Source organism: Rhinolophus sinicus, chromosome 4 (assembly GCF_057876585.1).
Source record: "Rhinolophus sinicus isolate RSI-liver-muscle chromosome 4, RSI-T2T, whole genome shotgun sequence".
In the NCBI taxonomy this organism is placed as follows: domain Eukaryota; kingdom Metazoa; phylum Chordata; class Mammalia; order Chiroptera; family Rhinolophidae; genus Rhinolophus; species Rhinolophus sinicus.
In genome coordinates, this window is record NC_142504.1 from 33,601,557 (window position 1) to 33,628,334 (window position 26,778).

The following is a 26,778-nucleotide window of genomic DNA, read 5'->3' on the forward strand; positions in this document are numbered from 1 at the left end:
TGCATGTGAGGGTATGTATGCTTCCATGTTTCTAGAATGTAAAAAGGGGGCTTTTCTTCTCACAAAGCATGCAGTGTGGCATCCTTTTGGGATTTGTGCATTTGCCAAGTCCCATCATAATTGGGGTGAAATAAGATGAAAATGGGAGTTGTAGAACCAAAAATAGCCCTGATCATTGGTCTGTGACATTTGTTAGGAATTCCAGTGATTTTTGTGATATTTGCAGTCTTTAAAACTGGGGAGAAGTGCCCCTAAAGAAAAGACTTATATTTTAATCTTAGCTACTCAAGCGTGACTGCTTAAAATAATTGGATTGCAACTGGAACCTAACTTTGTTCTTTGATGACTGGAAGCAGCTCCAATAGACTTCTGTCAGTGCCAGTGTCACTGCTGGATCAGAACCCAGTGGCTTTAAGGTCTGGAAAACATTTCCCGGTTTTATTGTCTGGGGGCTGCCTGGGTTCAGGGCAACTGGTGCTTCTGCTGCTACTGCTGACTACTCTGTAAGATGGACGGATTCAGAACAAAATTTTCATTTTCTGCTTCTGGATGTCAAGTTCTTTGTCATTCAATGATGAACTCCCATCTGTTCTTCCCCATCACTGTTGAATGTATTTTGTGTGTATGTGACCTTGAAGAGGGAACTGTGCAAGTCAGGCATACACGCCAGTGACCCTCTTAGAAGGAAAAGCAATCTTGACTGAAAGTAGCTTGCCCAGGCGTTAAAGTCCTTCACCTGCTTCCCTTCCTGACACCACCTGAGCGTTTGGTCCCCCTCTAGCACTGCCATCTGCAATCTTGTGAACACTGGTAGTGCCCCCAAGATGCAAAGTCAGTGAGGTGGGCCAGAAGGAACCTCTGCCTAGTGTGTTTGACTTGCTTCCCAGGGAAAGCCAGTTCCACTTCTGGCAAAGGCCTGACATCCTAGGTTGCCAACAGAAAGAAGCCATAAAGTTCTATATGCTCTGTGCCATTAGATATTACTTTTTGGTTCTGACATTGTTCCTTGAATTTATGTTCTCGTTCCTCTGAACGCATGCGTTACTTTTGCGTCAAGAAAAGGGACAATGCTGCACCCTAGTGTCACTTCCAAAGTACTTGAAAAATGATTTCTGTCCCCACCATCACTGCCATTTATAGGTTTTGTGCTGTCATTCTTTCCAGTACAAATGTCAACTTTTAAGTCTTATGTTCAGCTGTCCAAATACTGAAATTCGATGCAAGCGGTTGTTAATGGATCTATCAGAATTTCACAACACTCATATGTGGGCCATAAAAGTTCATACTGGATATTGAACTGAATTTATTCTAAGGGAAAGTTATATTCACATTCTCCTAAGGGGGGAAATGTTTGTGTTTAGGAATATTTATACTTTCAAAGAACGGCAAGTACTTTGAAAATAAAAATGAATGCTTTTAACCCGTGGCACTTCAGAACATTTTTAGGAGTGGAGTCACAATTAAATAGAAACAAAGTATTGGATTTGGAATAAGGAGAACTGGGTTCACTCCTGGCTCTGTGGCTGACCTCACTATGGTGACTTTGGCAGTTCATTTCGTTCTTCAGCCTCAGTGTCCCCATCTGTATAATGGAAATAATAATAGCTGACCTGCATATCTCAGGGTCGTTATGGGGATCAGAGGAGGTGACAGATTTAAAGACACTTTTAAGTTATTTATGTAAGTTTTTATATATTAACATAATATATATTATAATGTATACAATATATATTATATATGTAATATAATATATACATATATATAATTATACACCACACATACATATACATATGGAGACACTGTTTCTCAGAGGACTTTTGGCATTCAGATTTAACTCAATATAAATATATTGAAAGATGCAAATAAAAATATTTTTAAATTACTGCTAAGAGTTGTTATAACCAATTTCTAGGTAGGTGGTAATGATATGCAAAAATATTAATATAAAAATGGCTAAAAAGCTAAAAAGGAATGAAAGAAAAATCTTAAAGTTCTTTAATAAGGATTCTTTTCTTCCTCCACTTGTCCCAGTCTATCCAAACACATACACGTTCATTTCCTTTAATAATTCATAGTGAAGTTTTTTTCTTCTTTTTCTTTTTACTCTAGATCTTCCTGTTAAACAAAATTGTGTATTGCTCAAGTTGCCATTTCCATTCATTTGTTCCAGTAAATATGTCCAGGAGTCTGTTTTTATCTGCCCCAATAATATGGCTCTCCCAGCACGTCCTGAAGAGGTAGAATTGTCTTTCCACAGATACTCAGTGACAGGTGCAGTTATGACACAGGTGTCTGCTCTTCCCAGGTGAGGTCTGTGACCTGGGCTCTCTTGAGGTAAGGGAAGGAGAACAAAGCCCTACAGAGATCCTATGACATTTACCATCACATTTTCCTGAAACTTGGAAATCCCTTCAGGAGAATACCCCTCCTGGGCTTTATTCCCGGCGAGTGCAGGCCAAGAAGACCCAGATACAGACCAGCAGCATTTCTAACTATATTTTAAATAGTTTGATCAGTATTTGAATAGTCTTATATTCCGTTCACGATACTATAATTTTAGTTCAGAGTTCATCAGAGTCTATGTGAGATATAAGTTCTTGCATCTCCTGATTTCTCTTGTTCAAACCTACTTACCATCTATACATAAGCTATAAATAACATCTCCATAATGTAGATTATGTTGTGTAAGGCCACTGACCTATTAATATTTCTAAAGAACCTTAAGTTCATCATCAGTAGAACCCAAGCAGTACATATTTTTAGTGTGGTAGTGAGGTATTACCTACACGTTTTAGATTAATCACATTATTTTCCTCATGATAATAATGGGAAATGTATTGATATTGGCAAGTATTGTGTGCCAGGCACTGTGTGATACACTTTAAATTATCGCTGATCCTCCTAACAACCATAAATTACCCTTGTTTCATAAAAAAAGACCCTAAGGCTCATGGAAGTTAAGTAATTTGTCCTTACCTACCCACAAATGGCAGGTGCCAAATTTGAACCCATGTCTGCCTATTTCCAAAGCCTGTGCTGTTTTAATATTATTTGATGCTCTCTCCTCATTTCTGATTGCGGAATGGCTTTCAGAGAAAACATAAATGATGTTCTTATTTATTGTTTGCTCTCTTTAAAATACCATAAAATAGTTATATAATATAAATTATGTAAATTATATTTGATATTAAATTTTAAAATAGTGTTTGCTAATAGCACAGGACTAACATACTGTTTTTAGCCTCTTTTTTGTTTGTATGTTTGTTTGTTTTGGTCTGATTCTAACGTACATAATTACGATTTGGGGAGTTAGTCTTTAACCAAAAGTGCAACCAGATTTATGTGGTAACAGATCATGTTAGATGAACATCATAAAAGTATCAATATGGAAGTGTTTGATCAGAACACAAAAAGCATTCTTGGGCGTAAAGGAAAATACAATATGCCCATGTGGGTCTCCTTTGAATATATAGGTCTTGCTCTGTCAGTATGTAAGGGCCTATTGGTGGTATAATATTTTCCATGTCTTCATTATCTCTTGTATTTAGTATCTACTTCCAGAGTAATCTCTTCCCTCTTCCCAGTATCTTTACTATTCTCCTGAGGGATTACCCTTTAACCCTGGTCACTGTATTGCAGTAGGACAGAGAAATGAGAGTCCTGCCAGTCATACAAGTGAGGGGCTCCTGGGGCCCCTTGTCCCCCGTGCCTGCCCCTTAGACTTTACCTTCATCTAGAACTTGATGGGAAAATAGCTTCTGCATAGCAGCTAATGTTTATGTTCACATGTCGTTCTTTTGTAGCGTAATTGGACTCCCAGGAGAAGAGGACTGGCCTAGAGATGTCGCCCTTCCCAGGCAGGCTTTCCACTCAAAACCTCCTCAGCCTATTGAGAAGTTTGTAACCGATATTGATGAACAAGGCAAAGACCTACTTCTGGTAAGTGCAGGCGATGCAGAGTCGGTCTGCACTGTGCTGATAAGAGACTTGCCTTGTCCACACTGCGGGGTGGGTCCAGCATCAGGTCAGTGTCATGTGCCGTGACCTCACACGGCATAGGCCACACTCCCTCAGCAGCTCTCATTTCCACACCTGTAGTCGCTGGTGGCTTTTGATTCTGGAATGTCTTCAGTTCCTGTAGAAAGAAAAAGAGTCTGATCCACACACTTTCGATTCTCCAGCTTTGAACATTCATTTGAATGCGGCCTTTGAAGCCTCTCCGTTCGTCTAGATATATGCTTCTCATAAGTATTGAAGTGTGCTATGCACATGTGAACTGCCGCACTGAAAAGAAGGACTTCAGCCCTATTTGAGACTCAGACTTGTAATATGTGGCCTTTTGTATACCTTCCTCTACTTGGAGGCCAGATATCGGAGGTAGAGGAGTCTACCTATTGGGCTACTCTTGGTGTTTGGAACCCAACGAGCCATGAGTGTATCCTGTACCTACTAAATTAACAACCTTTGACATCTAGCCAAGAAAGTGCTCCTAGACCAGAAGGAGCCGGTGCTCAGTATATTCTGATTTCAAATATGTTGTATAGCGTTTAGTAGAAACGTTATGCTTCAGCTCTGTGTGGATACAGCCGTTGATTGGCATGTTTGCAGAGCCATGGCTTTTCCCAGTGAAAGACCTAACTCCAACTTCACCTGATAGTGACTCATTTTCTGATGTTTAGGCAAAGGTTCCCTCCACTGCCCAGTTACAGATGAGGACAGCTATAGTTCTCCCCACTCTTTATTTCTAAGACACTCACGAAGGCCTACATCCTTTGAAATAAATTAACTAGAAGGGAGAATATTTATATAAACAGAGGTGCACTATATATCTAGGCTTACTTGCTGGCTGTCTTGTTATTTAGGAAAAAATTTCGGTTCCAAATAACAGACATGTACTTGCATTAGCTTAAGAAAGGGGGATTTGATGCAATGTTTCATGTGGCCTGGAAATGGAAAGCCATTCAGGGTATACATGCTCTGTCTCTGTCCTGTGCATCTCCTGCTCTTAGCAACCCTGCTTTTCTCTGCCCCAAATACCTTTTCTTTACCTCATTGCATCTTTTCAATTATACTGTCTGTTCTGCTTAACTTTAGCTAGTCCCTTGACTATCAGAAATTCAACTAACTCATGGATCCATTCAGCTCTAACCCACTCTGCTAACGTTTGCCCTGTCAGTATTTCCTACATCAGATTCCTAAAAGGAGGAATCTGGCTGACACACCTCACCATTCTGCCAAGCCATGATGTGGATTGCTACCTAGGGCCCGGTGGCATTCCTGGTCCAGTCAGCTGTGCTGAGAAAGGGTAAGGGTTATGTGGTATAAAACATGGCCACCATGGGCTTTCCTTTCAGCAGGAATTTTGAATGCAATGTTCCTCTGAGAAGAGGATTCTGGACAGTCACAGATGAACTTCAATAATGCAGTATCCTACTCCTTCAGCTACCATAACATCTAAAGAGAAGCCAAAATATCTCCTAGCTCCAACATCAGTAGGAATCACCAAGAAGAACTTAAAATGTAAAGACAGCAGATAATGTCACGTGCTCATTCAGAGTGCCCCATTAGCCGTGGCGGCTTTCAAAGTCAGACAACACACTACTGTTAGACTGGAGAAGTAGCAGGAGACAAACAAAGAGGAAAAAGGAACAAAGAAACGTACCAAAGAGAAAAGGAAGAAGCAAAGGAGAGGAATAGCCAGTGTCTTCAGGACTAGGGGAAATTTAAGGACAAAGCATAATATCCATGAGCATTCAGGGAAAGGATCTCAAAACTCAGAACCCTTTTATGGTTTCCCTGTTTCATGCTGGAAGGACACAGGCTAGAACTGTACAGCAGAAGGAGATGGGCCATTTGGTACAAGATAGGCAGCTAAGACCTCAACAATACCTGTGGCTTCTATTGAAAAGTATTTACTAAGCAAGAAAAGTGAAGCGTGTTTTAGAAAGTTTGTTTTATTTCAGAAACAGTTAACATTTAAAAGTTTGGCACGTTAGGAGTTACTCTTCATTTTCATCTGTAAAATGGCTGGCTTTATATAACGCCTCAGTCACATATGTATGGCTATATACATCAACATTTATAAATGCTCTTACATAGGTTTATGAGTAATGTACAGTAATAAGACAATTCAGGGGAAGAATTATTTTTAACAACCATTACCTACACATCTTTATGAGTTTTGTCCCCTTGATCATGGTTAACTTGGAAAGCTGAGTGTTTATTCCAAATATGCTGCTCTGGCTGGAAACAGTTTTAGAATTCCTGCTATCTTACTGCTTTCCGAGGCTGAGGTACTTTTTTATTTTTATTTATTTATTTTGCTTTTTTGGTGTTTGTATTAGTCTGCTTTTGATGCACAACAAATAACCAAGAAAACATCTCACTAGTATACATCAGTAAACATTTTCTTCTTGCCCATGGGTCTGCAGATTGGCAGCGACTGCTCTGCTCCAGCCTTTGGGTCAAGTGCAGGTCTTCTCCATGTGTCTTCCTCTGGGGCCCAGGCCAGCTCTCTGACTTTGGCTCCATGGAGCATGTTTTTCTCATGCTAGAAGGAGGATGTTCCCAGGAGGCAAGCAGAAACATGTGATGTCCCTGAAGGCCCCTAGAGAGAGCTACCCTGTTACTTCTGTCCAATTTCCACTGGCCAAAGCAAGTTTCATGGCCAAGGCCAACTTCAGCAAAGAATACCCCTCCCGTGGAGGGAGGGAAGGGAAAAAAGGGAGTATGTGCTGAAAAATGTTCCACTCCAATGCAGTATTCAACTCCTGACTAAGTTGTAATTCAAAAAGCTCATTTTACAAGTCAGTAATTTAGGGAGTAAATTAAATTTTCTGGCAGAAACAACATTATTACACAAGATTTTTTTTTTTAATTCTCAAGCCAGCCAGTTGCTTTATTGGAGTAGAGCAATAATAGAATTTAGCCACGTTTTCTAACAATATTTCTAGAGGACATAATGTACTTTAAGGCTTCCGACTTGAGATTCTCACACACACCCACATTAAGCTAAGAATTTCTCCTTCTTTCTACCCCCTTTCCCGCTCTAAGCCATCAGTATAGCTGTGGGGACAGGGCTTCTTCCCAGATAATCTTCTAGGGACATGTCTATCTTGAACATATCCCCGCCCTTTTTTTTCATTCTTTCCCATGTTCTGGGGATTAAGCTGGCAGGTTCCTTTTCTAGTGCCACGAATAACGTCCTCCTTAGACACTGGGAGGAGACCTCAGGCTTAAGAATTTTGCTCCTGTTTTCCTATCCTTGGGGAAGTCAGCCCTTCCTTGTAAAGCTTTCCTCAAGATGTTTATTGCTGTTAGAGACAGTAGAACCGTTCTATGAACGAGCTCTTTCCTCTGCTTGCCCTTTCACCCTTTGATTTTCAGAAGTCACTAAGGCTAGCTAGCATCCATGGACTGGTAAGGAGCTCAAGATAAGTAAGATTTCAGGGTGGCCAGATGGCTCAGTTGGTTAGAGCGCGCGAACTGTTAACAACAGGGTTGCCTGTTCGATTCCCACCTGGGCCAGTGAGCTGCACCTTCCGCAACTAGATTGAAGACAATGAGCTGCCGCTGAGCTCTTAACAACAGGGTTGCCTGTTCAATTTCCACATGGAATGGTGGGCTGCGCCCCGTTCAACTAAGATTGAAAACAGTGACTGGACTTGGAGCTGAGCTGCGCCCTCCACAACTAGATTGAAGGACAACGACTTGACTTGGAGCTGATGGGCCTTAGAAAAACACACTGTTCCTCAATAAAAAATTATATATATAAATATATATATATAAATATATATATATTTAAAAATAAATAAGATTTCAGGGGACCCAAAAAAGATTTCCTGAAATTATATGTAGAATTTTCTATTCATATTTGCTAGGTCAGTAGTGTTCAGCAGCCTATTAGAGGGGTCCCTAATCCACTCAGGATCTGATTAGGCCTGTGAGCTCCTTAAGAACAGAAACCCAGATTAAATAGAAGTGGTCTGCATAACTGAGATAATATTAAGTCTTCAGGTTACATAGAAGACTCAAATTCATAGACATCTGAGATACCTGGCTCACTTCAGTGGACGCTGTGTCACAAGGATGGAAAAGCTGGTATGGCTTCTCTGCCACTTGTGAATGCCTGGGGCAATGGGTGCGTCTTACTCATCGATAATTAATGCTTGCCACCTGCTAGGCAGTCTGAAGGTGTTGGTGGAAGGAATGGAGGGAGGTTTGAAAATAAGATTACCTGGGGTTGGAGTGGAAATGGAACTGAGATTAGGGAAACATTCTGACTGACTGATTATGGATCCAACAGTTTGGGAACAGTGATTATGGCTCTAGAGGTTCACCTTTCCCTCCTTTCACCTTCTACTTGCACTTGAGTTGACAGCCTGGAACAGAGTTTAGTGACTGAATTGAATCTAACGGACTCCTTATAGGGAGGGCTACTGCTAGCCCGTGTGGCACCTCATGTGAATTAGAAGGGAGGCATCCTCCCTGGTGCCTCCCTGGGGCAGGGTGCATGGCTTGCTGGGATCCGGATCATTAGGATCTAGGTTTTAGTCCTTCCTTGCCCCCTTCTTAATAGAGAAAGTCTTTATTTCCGGGCTTCAAATGCATTTCCTTTATGGTTTTTGTTGTTCGTTCGTTTGGGTTTGGGTTTTAGGAATCTGTCAGAAGCCATTTCCTGTTTTGGTTTGGAGAGTAGTTCAGTAATTCCCCTCTCTGCCTAAACGATGCCGTTCCATTCCCTGCTCATTGTCAAACCTCCGGGAAGGGTACAAAGTTAGGGTGAAGTCTCCAACGATAGCACCAAATTTCTATCATTAGAAAAATCACTACCTAAATAAAGTTATATGCATGCTGCAGTAATAATAGTTACAATAATAATAATATCTTTTAAAGGACCTGGGGTGGGTTGGAGAGAAATCCTGGGTACATAAGTATCGACAGGCAACCCAAAAGGTGTTGCCTTTTTCTGAGAGGCAGTTTATACCTTAAGGGCATTTATATATAAGTACTATCTACATTTTATTTCATGTCCTTTGAAATAGATATTCATTCATTATAGACACACAGAATTCATGGCAGTGAATAAATGTATAACTGTGAACACATAATTTAAAAGGACATGTTTTATGTCAGTGAATTATTTTTTCTTCATCACAGAAGTGCTTGACGTTTAATCCAGCCAAAAGAATATCTGCCTATGGCGCCCTGTCTCACCCATACTTCCAAGACGTGGAGAGGTTCAAGGAGAACCCGGATTCCCATCTGCCACCCAGCCAGAACAGCTCCGAGATGAATACAGCCTGAGGTCCCAGCCGCGGCCCTGAGCCGATCACCTACAGAACACCCACGGTGGCTGATGGGTCCCCTGAGTAAGCCCTGCACCTCTGCTGAGGACCACGGGCAGGAGACCTTCTTGCTACCTGCCTTCTTCTGGATGGGGTCCGCTTCTCCAAGGAAACTGCCTAGTTTACTGTTTGAAATCAGTGCAAGAGCAAATTGCAGCTTTATGTTCATTCATTTGTTTGTCTGTCTGTTTGTTTCAAGAACCTGGAAAAATTCCAGAAGAAGAGAAGCTGCTGACCAATTGTGCTGCCGTTTCATTTTTCTAACCTTGAATGCTGCCAGTGTAAAGTGAGCAATCCAGGCACAGCTGAGTTATGATGTAATCTCTCTGCAGCTGCCGGAGCCTAATTTGGTACTTCTGAGTGAGCATGTGTGTGTGCGTGTGTGAGTCTTGATCTCTTAAAAAAGTGTTACTTTCTGTAAATGACAACAATAATTGAATTTTAAAGACTCGGGGTGACCCATAAATAACAGGCATCTGTTAACTGAAGGTGATTCACCAGAATGGGCTTCTCAAATTAGAAAGTTGAGCGTATGTTCTCAGAATTTCTTTTCTGGCCAAAAGCAGTAAATTTGCTAGCAGTGAAAGTTTCACTATCTAGATGAAGTTTTATACACACAAAAGAGAAAAAAAAAATTCTAGTATCTTTTAAGAGACCTATTTTTTAAAGCATACATCCTATTTACTCTTTAAAAAGCTGAATTTACTCATTCTAAGTCAATTTTAACCTATATACTATGCTTTATTGTGTTTTTGGGGTGGGGGGGAACTCTATAAGCTCTTTCTTACTTGCTATAGATTTAGGGAGTGTACCTCAAATAGGTAAAATTGTCAAAAAAAAAAAAAAATAGAGAAAGCCTTTATTTCCTAGTTTGAAATGTATTTCCTTTTTGTTTTTTGTTGTTGTTCTGTTTTTGGTTTTAGGAATTTGTCAGAAACTGTTTCCTGTTTTGGCTTGGAGAATAGCCTCTGACTAGAGACGGGAATACCATTTAAGTTTTCCCCACTTATTACACTGTACTTTTTCTACCATGCACTGCCTTGTATGCATCTTCTCTCTCCCCCAGTGCCTCTAATATACAGAGGGTGCCAAAAAAAATGTATATACATTTTAAGAAAGGAAAATTGTATTAAAACTGTAATGCACAATATATACCGATAACAAAAGATGTATACAAGTCACGTTTGACTTCTTCAGTTAAAAGAGGTGCTCAAATTGGTTACCATCAGCATCCAGACACTTCTGATTCCGGCAAACTACTCCTTGAGCAATGTTAACCAAAGTGTCCACTTGTATACATTTTTTTGGCACCCCCGGTATATATGACTACCCATTACATAACTAATAACAGATTGCTTAAGCTGTTCCCACGCACTTTCTTGCTTTCAGTGAACCGGTCGTAAATAGATTCAGATTATGGCTTACGGCTCCAATTTCCCAATATTAACAGGTCTCCTGTTTTCTAGCTCTAGTGCAGTCTTCCTACCTGGCATTCACAGTTGTTACCGAGGCAATGAGTAGAGGACTAGTTCTTTATCACTACCATATAGATTGCTTTAAAGTATTGTTAGTGTTTTACATTCTTATTGAATAGATTGTCATTGTAGATATTCTGAGAGAGTATCTTGAACTCTTTTTTAGAAATAAATATTTACTCTATAAAACATCTTTTCTCCATCCCGAAGGCTCTGCTCATTTCTAGTGCCTTATGCACACTCCTGCTCTCTGCAGAGTCAGCCTGACCCGGGCACTGTGAACAGCTTTATTTTTTCTCTTGCCGTTTTCTATTTAGTATTTTCCATTTCATACCTTCTCTGCCTTTCATGTGGTTAGTGCTCAATTGGCTCTAATAACCGGAAGACACAGAGATTAAGTATGTTTTGGGAATTTTAGCTACCTTTGCTTTCTGACGCACATTTTGAGCGCATGCAACAGTTAGACCATGTTTAGGGTTAGAGTTTTCAAATAATAGACATTGCTTCACTCAGTAGAATATGTTCCAAGTGATGTTTATGCATTGTCAAGCCTTACTGAATTCTTCACCGCTTAATATTGTATATGACTGCCTTGCCAAGAGAAAAATTAGGAGAGTTTTCTCCTTGAGAGCATTTTGAGTCAGGAACCATTTATTATTAATACATACATTATTTAACATTATTCTAATTCAGTAACTTGAAGAGCAGGAAAATTTTTCTAAAGCAAAATATGAAGATGGGCCATAAGGATGTTTTACCCTTTTGTTCCTTGTGACAATAATAATTATGTTTTGTCATCACTGTAAATGCTTGAGATATAATGAATCCAGAGCATTCAGGGCAAGGTGTATTTGTGGTCTCCCCTGGAAAAGTGAGTTCTGTGTTTCCTTTGATTGGGGTCTAAATACAAAGACATTTTTGCTCAGGCCTAGAAGTTGACTTTTAAAACTCACTGCACTGATTCACCATGAGCTTTTCAGTTAGTATCCATGGTTAGAATGAACATTAACTTGAGTTTCTGCTTTTGCAAAAGGTTGGGTTTTTGTAAGTTTCCTCAAGAAAAACGCAGCTGTTCTAAACTGGAATTTTTTTCAGCATTCTTTAGAATTTTAAACAAATAGGAGCTCAACTTTTTTATTTCTAGCACATGCTTTTGGTTCATTTCTCAGTAGTGTTTATAAAGAAAATGTAAGGCACAAGCATTTTGGCATTAGCTAATAGCCAGATTATCCCCTGAGAGGCGGAATGAGAGGGCATTTCAGCCCCTCTGAACTTAAGAGTCTGTCCCCAGCTTTTCCATCATGTGGTTGGTGCACCTGAGTAGTCACTTTCTTGTTTTATGTCTGTTACATTGGGGCTCACTGCTTCTGAAATCCAACTCCCACACAAGCACCCTTGCAGTTAGGGTACTTTGAGGCAACAGCAGAACGTGAACTTACTGAATACAGCTTATTCTTTTGTGACATATGGTTTCAGATATCTTAGCCAAAAGCTAGGCAGGGGTTAGCCGAAAAGGTCATACTGCCTCAGGGTTGTACTGAAGCAGCTTAGAGCAGTACACATATGGTGACAAATTTGAAATCACATTTGAATTTCCTAGGACTGGTCCAAAAATGTGCTGGATAGTTTCTATATGATACTCTGTTCTGGAAGCCCAGGCATTGTGGGAACTTGTGCAGGGTGGTGTTTGTAACAAACTACATTTAAAAAGAGTAAGGGAGAAACCTCCTTTTAGGCATCATAGCTATAGTGTGGCAAAGGGTACTAAGGATCTAACCTTATAATCTTAAAAACACAATTCCTAAGAATCCAGTGAGATGGAGCCTCCCACTTTGTCTCTCCTTTGAAGTGGATGGGAATTCACGAAGCAAAGAACCAGTTTTGGAGGAACGCTCTAGGCCATTTCAGCCCCATGTATTCTCATAATTTTCTCTCAGGAAACACACACTATGAATGGCAGACTTTTCATTTAGCCCCAGGTGACTTACTAAAAACAGTTCAAAATATTCACCTAAGAATAGAATCTCAGCCTTTTAGCTTTAAATCAAAATGAAAATTTCAGAATACACGGGATGTTAATATCTTATAAAGAAAACGTGTACCTTTTAATAGAGAAATTTATAGTTTGACTCCAGAATGTGGTACTACCCATAATGACGAGGGAAAACTTAAATTGTACCAAACATTTTGAATCTTAAATTATGTATTTAAATTGAGCTTTTAACTAACTATAGCAGCTTCTCTTAAAAGTAGTGCCTATAAAAGTCAATAATGGTAATCCTCATTCCATTATGGAAATTAAATCATGTAAGCTTCTTAATTTCATAAACATATTAAAATTCTTCTCTCCAAAGAATTGCTTTTTTTCTTTTCAAATGACAACATGACTATTTTTATGATAAGCAAATGAGACTGTCGCACATTTTTCCAAAAGCAGGCTTTTGTTGCATAGTTGGGTCTAGGAAAGAATAATTTAAAAGTTAATAAGCCCCTATTATTACTTCATTGTGTTAGTATAGAAACTATAGAATATTTACTTTGGAAAGAAAATATTGAAATATAAATTCTTAGCTATTAATAGAATTCAAAAGAATGCATGTTTTTACATTGTGACACAAAAATAATGTATAAAAATAAAGATGTTATATAATTTCTAAATCTTTAAAGATCGTAAAACAGCAGGCAATGGATAGAGGAAATTCTAGAGAAAATGAAGGTATTCAAAGAAGGATAGTTGCAAAATCACATATATTTTGAGGGATATATAGTTTATTAAATATATTGTAAGAATTTATATTGAAGTCATCTGACAACTATGAACTTGATATGTTCAAAAACAAATTTTATGAAAAAGCCATTCCAAACAGTTACCATTTCAAAAGTTGAGCTAAGCGAACTAAATCATGTGTATTCCTTCTTCATTTCATGGGAAGAAGCAGCCACATGAAGCTACACTTGTTATGCAAGCCCAAAGATGTTCACTGTAAAAAAAAAAAAAAATTTTTTTTAATTTAAAGGCATGTCTTTTCTATGCCACCAGAATTTTTGAAAAATTGTGAAACCCAAACCATTTATCATGTGCATGTGCATTCAGTACATTCAGATATATGATTAGGAAGATCGTTACATCTTCCTCCTCCACTGTGGAAAAACTTCTTGAGGCTGCCAAAAACCTGTCAAGCAATGTAAGTCCTCAGATAATTAGTAACAGTGCTTCCCTCAAAAGCAGAAGAAAATAGCATTTTCATTTCTTAGTGATGCAATTTTCAACCTAATTTTGTTACATACCTATATCTCAAGCATTTCTAACTTGTACTTTTTCAGAAAATAAACCAAAAATATTCTTTTGGCCTTTTCTATCTTCTGACCTTTGTCAACCACAAAAAGAGGAGGATTCTGATTTTTAAATTTGTTTTTCTCAATTAGTTGTTTGGTTTTATTTTTAAATGAAGTGCAAATGGGCTTTTCAAAATGTTTTCTATTTCTCAGCAGTCCCAGGGAGTGAATTTAGATAAATGAATGGACTTCCATCAACATATTTCTGTTTCCTTGATACTGGTACTCTGGCCTTCAAGAAGGAAAAACAAGAGCCACCTGAAAACAAATGCAGGCTTTTGTCAAGCATCTATTTAAATTATATTCCAGCAATGGGAAGTTAGTGTGGTAGGAAAAAGAGGTGCAAAAGTCTGTTTTAAAATTCACACTGTCCTAAGAGGTAGGCTTTCTCATTTTATTCCAGGGTATTCCACAAGGTGGCACTTTCAGGGGGAGGGGAAATATGAGTAAAGCTAAAAAGGTATTTCTGAAGACTGAATTCTAACTTTATTTTTCTGCACATACTTAACTCGTGCCCAGCACTCGTTTTTCAGGATGGTTAACAGTCTTCATAATGTTCAGTAACTTAGATGTTTCAGGATTGTTCTTGAGATTGGATAATACACTCATTTTGATCCGTTAAGTGCATAAAGAAAGCCTAGTCATTCATTTATTTAAGAAACATTTTTTGAGGTACCTAATTACCTCACTTTTCTAGGTGCAGATGTTTCAAAGATGGACAGACAGGTTTATTACTACTAAAAAGGCTACACTCACCTGTGAACAGGACAGTTTTGTTAGGAGTGTAAAACTCCTCCAGTGTCCCCAGTCAAAATACCAAACCCCCTGTCTGCTCCTGTCACATTCCCTACCACGGTTGCCTTTAGACATCAATTAATTTTTTGAATCCTAATTTAAAAATCAGATGAACAAAATAAATAGCACATCAGTTATTAAATGGCAAAACTATTTTTTCTAAAGAATTGGCTATGCTGAAACAGTCCTGAAATACTCACAAGTGTACTCACAAGTGTAAATTCGCAAGAAATTCTAACTTTTAAAAATTTTGTCTAAACATGTGACTATAATAATTTAGGAGTAGTATGTCTACACAAGTCTTTAATTTCTCCATTTGGGAAGTTCTTTGGCAACTTTATTTTAGATAAAGATATAGATATCCATATGCTCTTATGTTTTAATTCTCGGGTCTGCCCAGAGAGTCATTAACTCCCAGGTGACTTGAGTTCATTTTAGAAATCACTTTCCTCAGTTGTGTCACTGAAATTCAGGAGGAAGCAAATTACATGTTTCAGAATTTCCTTAGCGCAACCTAACAGAAGGCAGTTTATTCCTTCTGAGTGGCAAAAATTCAACTGTGCCTGCTTAACTTGCCTACACAGTAACCAGCAGGCGAGTGTCGGTAATGCGTACTGAGTCAAACTACCGCACACACCAGGGGCTGTGAAAAGCTTTGAGAAATCGTCAGCCTCATCCTTCTGCTTAAAATCCCCCTGAAGTAGGTTACAGTTTAAGGCCGAATTCAAACCTTGAGTTTGTTACCAGTTGGGCCTGTCTGAATTCTATTTGCCTGTGCTTAAAACTTCACTCCCACCTGAAAACCTCCCGGGTGCGCTGCACCGTTACCCCGCCCCTTCGGCAGTAGAGTGGCAGTAGACGGAGCTGGCTGGGCCCGGTCCGCTGCTCACCTGTTAGTGCTGAAATGATGTAGGGACCCGGCGGGAAACTGTCCGAGGTCCACGTTCCCTGCTGCTGTCTTAGAGGCATCTGTTCTGCAATCTTAGGAAGTAAAATGTCCCTAGAAGCAGACGTGTGCCTTCTGTGCATAAGTAAGTACAACACAATTCTCCGAAAGTTCGGGTATAAAGAGATGCTACTCTGTTTGAAACTATCAGGCATCTCTCAAGCTCTAAGCTCAGTTCTTTGTTTTTTGTTTTTGTTTTTGGGGGTTGTTTTTTTTTTTTTTAAGAGAAAATGTATGATTACAGGAAAGATTTTTTATTTTTTTATTTTCTATCATTCTACGTATATGATGGCACAAGATATGCCTGGAAAGTTTTGTTTTGAAAATTTGTTTATCTTTCTGCTTCAGCCTCAGTTGGCAAAAGCTCCTAACTCTTGTGTTCCTAATTTTTTTCTTTCTCTTTTTTCTTTGTTAAGTAATTAAAGGTATGTAAGCAAATTATCTCATGTAGTAGGGGATTTTCCTGTTTAGAGGACGTTTGTTTTGTTGAGCAAATAATCAACCCTTCTCTGTTTCAGGAGTTTGGATTGTCAAATGTAGGTTTTCTTACAGGGAGGCACATAACTACATACTGCTACCAAGAACTACAACGGTAGCACTAATCAACAAGCATAGAGGCTCACTCACTTAATTTCAAACTCTCTGTGCTTTCTGGCCAGATTCCGTTGAGGTGCTTAGGCTACAATCCTGAAGATACCCTTTGTACCCTCACTTGAAAGTTTCTGCTTTTAAGTGTTATGAAATGCAATAATACGTATTAACTAGCAATAGGTCTGTGATCACCAGCAACTCTGACCTTGAAGTCTGAATAATAGATCCCAGCAACAATACATTTCTTGAACCCCCTCCCCTCCCAAGTGCATTATACATCTTCTCATCTTGGTCCTGTGTTTGCAACAATGTCCGTATGACTATTATAGTTCCTCACTTACTTTGCATTCATTTATTTCGCTATGACAAGTAATATATTAGTTAATACGTGGAATGAATAGCATCAACTACCCCTAGCACTTAACAAGGTGGGAAGTTTCTATTTCAAGTTGTTCTACATTTGCATAAGTTATTTCTATTATTATTCATTTATATTATTTATTTCTGTATCACACTAGTCCTATGAAAGTGCAACTGAAGGCAGACCACAATAGCATTTAATGTTCATAATCATTGTCTTGACAGAGTTAAGAAAATAAAAATTATACTAAACCCCCAAATAAGCTGCATGCATTTTAACATGATAATAGAATTTGAGTCTATAGATATATAGTGTTTTGTGTCTAGGTGTTTTATCATGTATAAAGGAATTAAAGCAAAGGACTTTGTGGTTGTTATTTTGTCAAATGTGCATATAGTATAGTGTGAAAATAACAAAAATAAAAACTACAGATAGAAAAGCATCAGATACTGCCTTAATTTAGGAACTCTGCCAGATGGCCATCGGAGTAGGTACCAAGCAGAGACAGGTGCCTGGGCAGTGCCTCTTGTCTGGCCTTGAGAAGAAGCTTCCCTCGTGTGATCTATTGCCCTTGTAGGTGTTGTGTGCATTAATGGGAACAGGTAGTACTGTCGAAAGGAGAGCAGTGTGAAAGTTTTCTGTAGAAGCAGAACTGTCAGCTTGTGCTTTGAGGCTTCCTGAATGTGTCAGATGGAGAAGTCCCAGTTTCCATGCTTCAAGCAACTTGGTTTTGTACAGAAGCAGTCCAGTCGAGTAATAAAAACAAGGATTGCATGTACAATAATCAACAGTGGGATTTTAACAACCAACAGTTCCCAAGCACCTCAAAACCTTGTTGCATTTCTGGTATTTTAGGTTTTGAGCTGAAGGTTAAATAGCAAGTGTTCAGTATAGAAGAGCTGTGTGTGTTAAGAAAAGCACAATATCGGTTCCCGTAGGGTACAGGTTAGAACTGAGAGGGTCATAGGATTATCATTTCTGAGATGTGTAAAATGCATTAGTGTTTCTGCATTCCCATAGGGCCTAGTTAAAACTTCCTTCTAGGTTTTGGCAAGGATGTCACACCCAGTGAGTTTTGTTTTTTGTTTTTTTGTGGGGTTTTTTTTTTGTCTTATAATACAAGTAGAAAACTTGTATTATAAAGAAAACTTGTATCTTTCTAAAAGTAGAAAACAAATTTTGGACATTTGATTTGTTGGTTCCTGTGTTTGAAATCACGGTTCTGGAGATGTAGAGATTGTGCGTGTGCATGTCAGATACTAATCTAGACTGTGTGAAGCAGCCCAGGGTAACAAGTACTAGCCCATCCTCTGCATCCCTCCCCCCTTCCTCTGAAGTGCTCCCTGCCCCCATCCTGGCCAGTCCGCGTGGTGCTCTCTCTTCCCTCTGCTGCTTGGTGGGCATCAGGAACATAATGAGACATGCTTTAGGCAGCACAGGTGTGCCTCCTCAGGCGTGGCCACCATCCTTACTTGACCTGCGGCTGGCAACAGTCATAAGAGAAGGTTCCTGGTGCTGGGCACAGAGTGTACTCATGACACCAATCACAAATGCCCTCTGGCATCTTTATATCTTGATTTATAAACCCAGTTATTCTACACAGTGTGTTCAGTTTTGGCTGTGGCACAAAGAGAAAAACTAACCAAGAATATACACCACATTCCAGGCTGCTGTTTCCTATCCATTTACAGGCTGTACTTTTACTGTATTTCTTCATACTTGAAACTCATTCCACTGTTTTAATATCAGGGTACAGACTTATAAGGGTGCATGTTCCTTAAAGGTGCAAAATTGCTCTCATTCCGTTTGCTCATACTGCTACAGAATGCTCTGTTTTGGTGCTTTGGGTTCCTCAGGTCAAAGAAGCAGTGTGGAAATTCACTGCCTGGAACACAGTCTTACAAGAATGTTGGCAGATGGTTTGGTGTTAAATATTGCTTGTGCTGCTTTCTCTGTACACAAGATTGAGAGTGACCACACTGGCCTGGCAAGTTCACCTGGGTAGCCTTCCTCACAGGGTACATACACCCTGTGCTCTCCCCAAGTGTTAGCGCAGTGCAGCTCTCTGAAAGCAGGGACCTCCCCTACATAACCGGATCATTTAGCCCTCAAAGAAAAATGGCCTCGGGAACATAATGGGGAGGGCCGTCTCACTCTAGTGACTATCTCTCCATTCCATCCAGAAAGCCCTCCTGAGGCTCCCCACCCCCCCCCCCAAAGAAAAGGAAGTAAAGCTTGTCTGTACAGTTACCATCTTCATAGCGCCCTGAGCTGAAGGATCTTGCTTCCCTCCCTTTAGGTAGATGAAAATACAGGTCTGATGATCGAGACTCTTCCCACCTGAAGAAAAAAGTAGAAAAGTAGATGTTTGTGAAATGTAAAATATATAATGCAATGAGCACCAAAACTTACATTAAATACCCCATCCCTAGCATTCTGTTTTTTAAAAGTAGCTCAAGTAAGGGACGCTTTATGACCTGGGGTTTCTGAGGTCTGAGGTAGCCATGCTAGCATCTGCCTTACTCTGAGATTTCCTTGGAGAGGCAGAACTGCCAATGGTGACTGCTGCAATGGCAAAGGTAACATGTCAGGAAATTCAGAGGGTTACAGATCAATAATCCTTTGGAAACTGGATGTCTTACTGGGTGCTAGAATGCAAATTTAGGTATTTATTGTCAGATCATTGAATTTATTGTTTTTTAAGAATTGGTGTTGAAATATCACTGTCCAGTTCATTGTTTTCACTTACACACAAGTTAAATTGAAGCACAAAGAGAAAATGGTTTGTATATTTGCCATGCCTTTTGTATTTCTTACAATAAAAATATTGGTAGCAAATAAAAGTAATAAAAACAGCAATTTTAAACTGCTTTCTTGGAGATGAATTACTATTCTAGCTATTTTTCTGTTTAATGCAAAATGACTATAATTACAGTGAGTAAAGTAACATATAATAAAGTAAGTTTTGGCAGAATATGTTTTAAACTTTTGTTTTAAGAGACTCATTTTCAGGTTTCAAATGTACACAAAAAAAGTAAATGGCAGCTCATTGAGCTTAGAGCTTCAGTGACATATTTAATAAGCTATTATGAGTTGACTGTGAAACACCAAAGACCCAGAAATGAGTAAGGCATGGATGGTCCTTTCCAAAGCTTACAGAGTGAGTCTGTGAAAAAGGTTTGTGTAACCAATTGCTGAGAACCTGGAGATGAGCAAAGATTTCACACTGGAAATGATGCCTGAGTGGACTCAGAAACCAAAGTCAATGTTTGCCAGTCATACAAGGAAAAATACTCTGTGTGTGCAGAGGCATGCAATTCTGAGAGAGCCAGAAGATCAGTGAGCTTGCAGCTGGAGCAGTGGCTTTCAAACATCTGGATCATAACCTCTAGAAAGAAATAGAATCTAACAGCATGATCTGGTACACATACACAGACGCACATGTACATATATCAGAAACTTGCATTTCCCAAAATGATGCGATGTGCTCCACATGTGTTCTCTTTCCTATTTTATTATCCTCTACTCTTTGAAAATACTGGTGGCAACCCACTAAATTGATTTCACAGCCCCTCTAATAGGCCATGACTTAATGTTTGAAAACAATTAGGGGTGGGTGGGTAAGGCTGTAAAGGAGTGAGGAGGTGATGTCACAAAGAGCTTAATATGTCATTCAGTGGTTGGAACCACTGAAGGTTTTAAAGAGGGAGATAATTTCTGTTGATGTTTGCCCATTTTTGTTCAGTCACTTATATTGCAGATGCAGAGTGATCAACCGAGCACAACAAATCAAAAATAGGACCATAGTGGCTTTCTGATACATATATTCCCCTCTCTTGTGTGTACAATGTCAGGTGTTTTTAAATTAGTCCCCCAGAATTTCCTGGGAGCTCTCGTTAGGACTCACCTTAATTTTTTTTTTTAACAGACCCTAAATTTCATGTTAATTTAAAAAAACTTGTATGAAATTATTCAGGAGGTATAACACAGAGAGTCAAGAATTTGATCTTTATTGAGACATTGAAAGTCTGTAATTTATTAAGAGGTCAGTCATAGTTACACATGTTTACAAGCCATGGGCTTCTTATGGTTTGTAAAAATGTATAACTGGACTATTTTCTTCAAAGTAGATCTATTTTCTACAAAAAGGTGCTTCAGTTATTTATCTCTGCTCTACTCACTTAGCAACTCATTCCATTAAAAGCCCAGTAGGCCTTTGCCACTGATTTTGCCCTTTACAGTGTCAGCCCAATTTACACTTCCCTGTTCTCTGGGAAAGAACACCAAGAACTCCTCATGCCCCGATGGGCCCTAGGAGGCCATATTTGTTCTGCAAACGTCATTTTCCTAGACATAGCGGATGGAGCAACCAGACTATTCCACGGGGATGTGGGACCAAGAGACTGACTGTCAATCACTTACACATCTGGAACTATTACCTGTAAATTCAGGGCTAATGGTGGCCACATGACTCGGGCACAGAGGATCATGGAGCCAATCTGTGGAGACAGAAGGAAATGTGCAGAGACGGAATCCAGACAACCTTCTTGTTCTGTTCCCCTAGGCTCTGAAATACCCCCATACCCTTATAATGAAATCTGCCTCCAGCGTTTTTTCATTTCTTTCAACTTAGGTAGCTCAAGTAAATTTCTATTAATTACAGCAAAAGTCCTAATACAGCTGCTTCCTCCTATCAGCAGTGCAGCTTGGAGCCCCTGCACTGCATTGTAATTTCAAGGTATTGAAAATCTAAGTGGAAGAATACTGTCCTTATTTAAGTGTGGATAAGAACAAAAATAGTAACACCTGAAACTAATTGAAAATGTTTTAATTAAGAAAAGAACAAAAATAGAGCCTACACTTTTCAAATTGGGGCTCCCAGAAACCTGGGATGTGTAAGGGAGAATATGAGTCTAGATAAACAAGGTCTACCCTTCCTTGAGCATCAATTTGACTTGAAAGATAAAAATGTTTTTTTATGAAAGAAAGATGCTATTTTTAAAATACATAAAAAAGACGTGGAATAGAATGCAAAATTCGAAATTTTAAAATAATGTAGATGACTTCAAAGACATTTGATGACTTCAACAACTACATTGGACTACACCACCAGACGCACCTTGATATAATTCACTCTCCTGTGGAAAATTTTCAGAAGCACTGTGTCAGCCAAGAGGAGATAGTAGCACTTGGAATGGAGCCCATTCTTCTGAATGCTGTACCTCCTGTGGTCTGCAGGATTCCTCATTGGAAAATGACATCTGTTCCGACAGTGTATTCAGAATGCTGCTAAGGAAAGTGACATTTACTCATATTCACTGAACATCTACGACTGGCCTCAACTTTCAAAGAGCATCTGATAGAGAAGCAGAAGTGTCAAGCGGCATTGGTTCAACAGTGATGATTGATAATAGACCCTTGTTGGATTTCATTGTGATACAGTGCAGCAAAAATGGCACGTTCAAGAGGAGAAGGGAGGCAATTATCATTCAGTGAATCCTCCCAGTGCCAGGCATTCTGGAACATGCCATTCAAACTGTATCTTGTTTCCTCAGGCCATTCTTATCTCCAGGTGAAAAGAAGTAAATGGTGTGGTCAGCTCCAAACAGTTCTGGAATAAGATTGCATATAACCCATAATAAAGAAATACTACTGCATGCTCGGGGATGTAGAGGGGCCTGAAACAGAGTAGAAGTTCAATTCGTGTTGAATGGATAAGTGAGTGAGTTTCCTGTGACCAGACAATTGGTGTGTAACTGTCAAAATAAAATGATTACATGCTCACCATAAAATGCTTAAAGAATGCAAACACTACAAAGAAAACTATTACTTTAAATCCCACCCTGTAGGTAAAATCACTACTAACATTTTGATAATTTCTAGATACCTAGCTTTACATAGATAACATGCAAGATACATGAATATAATTTTACAGCATGGAGATGGCTGTACACCCCATTCAAAAAGTTCTGCTTTAGGGATTGTTTGTTACTTTACATAATCTCTTGGATAACTTGTCATTTTAATAAAGACAAATCTACATCACCGTCTGTTGTGGCTGTATAGCGTGCCATTGTATAAATGTACTATAATTTAATTAGTTAACCCTCTAGTGATAGATATTTCTCCCCACCCTACCCCCAGTTTTCACTATATGAAACAATGCTCCCATGAGTAGTACTATATCTGTTTGCATGTGTTGGCAGTTTAAGTCATCTAGTCATTGGAAACTCATTTATTCATTCAACCACAAGTCAAAGAATGCATGAGGCCACCAGAAGCCAAAAGAAGCAAGGAGAGGTTCTTCCCTAGAGCCTTCATGAGAATCATGGCCCTGCCGACACCTTGATTTTGGACTTCTAGCCTCCAGAACTGTGAGAAAATAAATTTCTGTTGCTTAAGTCATCCTGTCTGTGGTACTTCATTGTTGCAGCCCCAGCAAAATAATATATTAATTCAATGGAGAAAGGGCAATCTTTTCAACAAATGGTTCTGAAGACATTGGATATCCATATTGGGGATGGGGGGAGAATGAACTTTGATGCTTATCTCACATCATAAGAGAAAACATAAAATGAAATCTTTGTGACTTTGAGTTTGGCAAAAATTTCTTAGATAAGACACAAATAGAAAATATTGATAAATGGTACTTCATCAAAATTAAAAACTGGCCCTTTGAAAGACAGTCTTATGAAAATGAAAAGGTAAACCACAGATTGGAGAAAAAGATTGCAAAACACATTCTGGCAAAGGACTGGTGTTCAGACAAATCATTTTAAATGGGCAAAAGATTTGAAATGACACTTCACCAAAGAATATAAAGAAAAAACAAGAACCTGAAAAGGTGAACAACTGCATTAGTCATTAGGGAAATGTAAATAAAAACCAATGCGATATTGCTACACACCTACTACAATGGCTAAAATTTTTAAATTTAACAACACCAAGTATTGGTAAGCATGCAGAACAACTGAAACACTCATCATTGATCTCACTAATGCAAAATGATACAACCACTTTGCAAAGAGTGGAGGAGTTAAAGTTAAACATACACTTACAATTTAATTCAGTGTATTTACAATGCAATGTAAATACAGAGGGTGCCAAAAAAATTATACACATTTTAAGAAAGGAAAAAAACTATTAAAATTGTAATAATATATACCAATAATAAAAGATGAGTACAAGTCATGTGTATACATTTTTTTGGAACCCCCAGTATATTCTAGGTATTTACTTGAAAGAAATAAAAACGTGCACACACATGTTCATAGCAGCTTTATTCATAATAGGCAAAAACGGAAAATAATCCAAATGTCCATCAAAGGTGAATGAAGAAGCAATTGATTTATAAATACAATGGAATATTACTCAGCAATAAAGAGGAACAGCTGTTGATATGCACAATATGGGTGAATCCAAAAGATTATGATAAGTGAAAGAAGTCAGACACAAAAGATTACCTCCTATTTGATTACATTTATAAGATTCTAGAAAAAGCAAAACCTTAGTGACAGAAAATAGATCAGTGGTTTCCAGGGCTGGGAGACACGGAAAGGTATTAACTGCAGAAAGGCACAATGGAACTTTTTAGAGAAATGAAATTGCTTTGTATCTTAATTGTACTGGCAGTTACATGACTGTATGCATTTGTCAAAACTCATCAAACTACATTTTAAACTGGTAAATTTTATTATATGTAAACTATACCTCAATAGAGCTGTTTGTTTTTTAATTAAAAGTGTTCTCTTTCAATGCTAACAAAAGCCATCCTGAAATAATTGGCCAAAAATTTTTATAGCTTCTGAGTCACCTCAATAAGGATGGAACAAGAGGAGAATTATAGTGAAACTATAACGCATTGATTCAGTTGAAGCTCTCATGAATATCAGGAATTTTCCTTTCTGAGTCATTTTACTTGGTAACTTCCACTGCCTTCATCCATGAATAGTACTGAACCAGAGGTTTATTAAAGTGAAGGCTACTTGGTTTTCATGATTCCAATTCTGTGTTTAAAAATCCTCGTGTCTTTTATAGTGAGAAATATACCTGTCAAGAGCACAAGATAATCATGTTTACTGATCATTGTTTCCTTCCTATGTAGGCAAATTACATCCAGAAGTTACAGGGTGAGTGTGGAATCAGAGAAAGTGGAGTTGATTAGTTGAGAAGTCTTTCATAAAGTACAATAAACCAGAAAAGAAGTGAAAAATAAAAATTCCTATGCCTCCCCTCAACCCACTGATACTATTATGAAGTAACCATCACTAAGGGTTTATTGTGTTAACTTTTCAGAAATTTTTCTGGACATATTCAAGCATATGTATATATATGTTAAACCATATGAAATTGTCATTCTTATAGGTTAGAAATTGTTGAACATCAACAATTATATATGATTAAACCAATATATCCTCTTGTAACTGCAAATGCTCTCATATTCTGTGCACTGTTCTATAATTCTCTCATTTTCTTAACAATGTATAGTGGTCATTTTTCCATATTAGCACAAACAGCTGTACATCACTTTCTGATGCCTGCATAGTTTGCCATTTCATGGTTATACCATACTTTTTTAGCCAGTTCCCTCGGGATGGATAGTTAACTTGTTTCCTGTCTTTTGCTCTCTTGGTTAATATAGTTGGATGATCACAATGGCTGCTGTGCTATGCTTCCATCTCCAGTCCCACCCAAAGAACAGACACTAGGGTTGGTGGATTGGGTTTCTGTGTCTTTCTCTATTGTTGAAAATTTTTAATATTCACACAATAATGAAAGGTATATGAAAGTAAACTATATTATCAAGTTTAGATACAGATCCAAGTGCATCAAAGCATACTTAATGTTAAAGATGCCATTTGAGTTCATCTTTGAATGCTTTTTAATTTGAAAATCCCTTCCCCAGTAAATTATTATTATTATTATTATTATTATTATGTCACTATTTAAAGCTTTGCCTTTCATCAATGCCCATGTAACTCCCTTGTTCAAGAAGGTTTGCCTGGGAGGCAGCGGTTAGCTCCATGGGCTAGAGCGCAGTGCTCATAACACCAAGGTCGCTGGTTCGATCCCCACATGGGCCACTGTGAGCTGCGCCCTCCACAACTAGATTGAAACAATCACTTGACTTGAGGCTGATGGGTCCTGGAAAAACACACTTAAAATAAATAAAAGTTAAAAAAAAAAAAAAGTGGGTGTAAAGACAGCTCTCTTTAAAAATAATGGTTTGCCTACAGAATAAAATAAAACTTCTTTCCTTGGCATTCAAGGCCCTTGGCCTACAGCTCCAACATTCCTTTCCAGCCTTGCTTCCCTATACCACATGTGGTCTATGCTGCCACTTCTGACTGCATCACCTTTCCTTTTACTTAAGCTGTTCCCTCTTTGGAATGTCCTTCCATCTCAGCTCCTCTGTGGGAAGTCTGCCCACCTTCATAGTCCACTGGTAACACCACTTCTCAATTCTCCTTCACCTCTCCAAAGGCAGTGTGATGTTGTAAGGAAAGCACATGCTTTTACGTTTGTCATACCTGTGTTTGAATCCCCAGCTTCTCCACTTTCTAGTTATAGGACCTGGGTCAAATTACTTGGCTTCTCCTAGCCTCAGTTTTCCTCATCTGAAAAATGGAATGTAATCATTTGTTCATGCCTAGGACATTTGGGAGGGCATGTAGGTCCATAGCTAGAAGGCAAATGTGTTCACACATATACAGAACGTGTGTAAAGCATTTCTTTATTCTTCTTATTGAGTCACTGTGAGTTATATCCTGAGAAGGCTAGAACTGACCCAGTCTTTATGGAGTCCACTCAGATGAGCTCTCAATAGTTTTAGCATTCTTCATTATCAGTACATGCTCCTCGGTCATTTTCCTGTTTCTCTGTCCTCCCCTGGAATCCATGTTCCATTGGGGAGGGGTTGTGTACATT

General features: G+C 38.7%; 1 protein-coding gene across 7 annotated transcripts in view; it reads left to right on the forward strand.

Annotated features, from left to right (window-relative positions):
* CDK6 (cyclin dependent kinase 6) overlaps positions 1-19,721 on the forward strand; it is a 219,100-nt gene extending 199,379 nt beyond the window's left edge. For all 7 annotated transcript variants that reach the window (XM_019729705.3, XM_074340726.2, XM_074340727.2 and 4 more), the window contains 2 exons: positions 3,804-3,939; positions 9,160-19,721. In XM_019729705.3, coding sequence (XP_019585264.1) covers positions 3,804-3,939; positions 9,160-9,306 — 283 coding nt within the window. In that variant the 3' untranslated portion in view covers positions 9,307-19,721. The remainder of the gene's footprint in view (positions 1-3,803; positions 3,940-9,159) is intronic.
* The last annotated feature ends 7,057 nt before the right edge of the window (positions 19,722-26,778 follow it).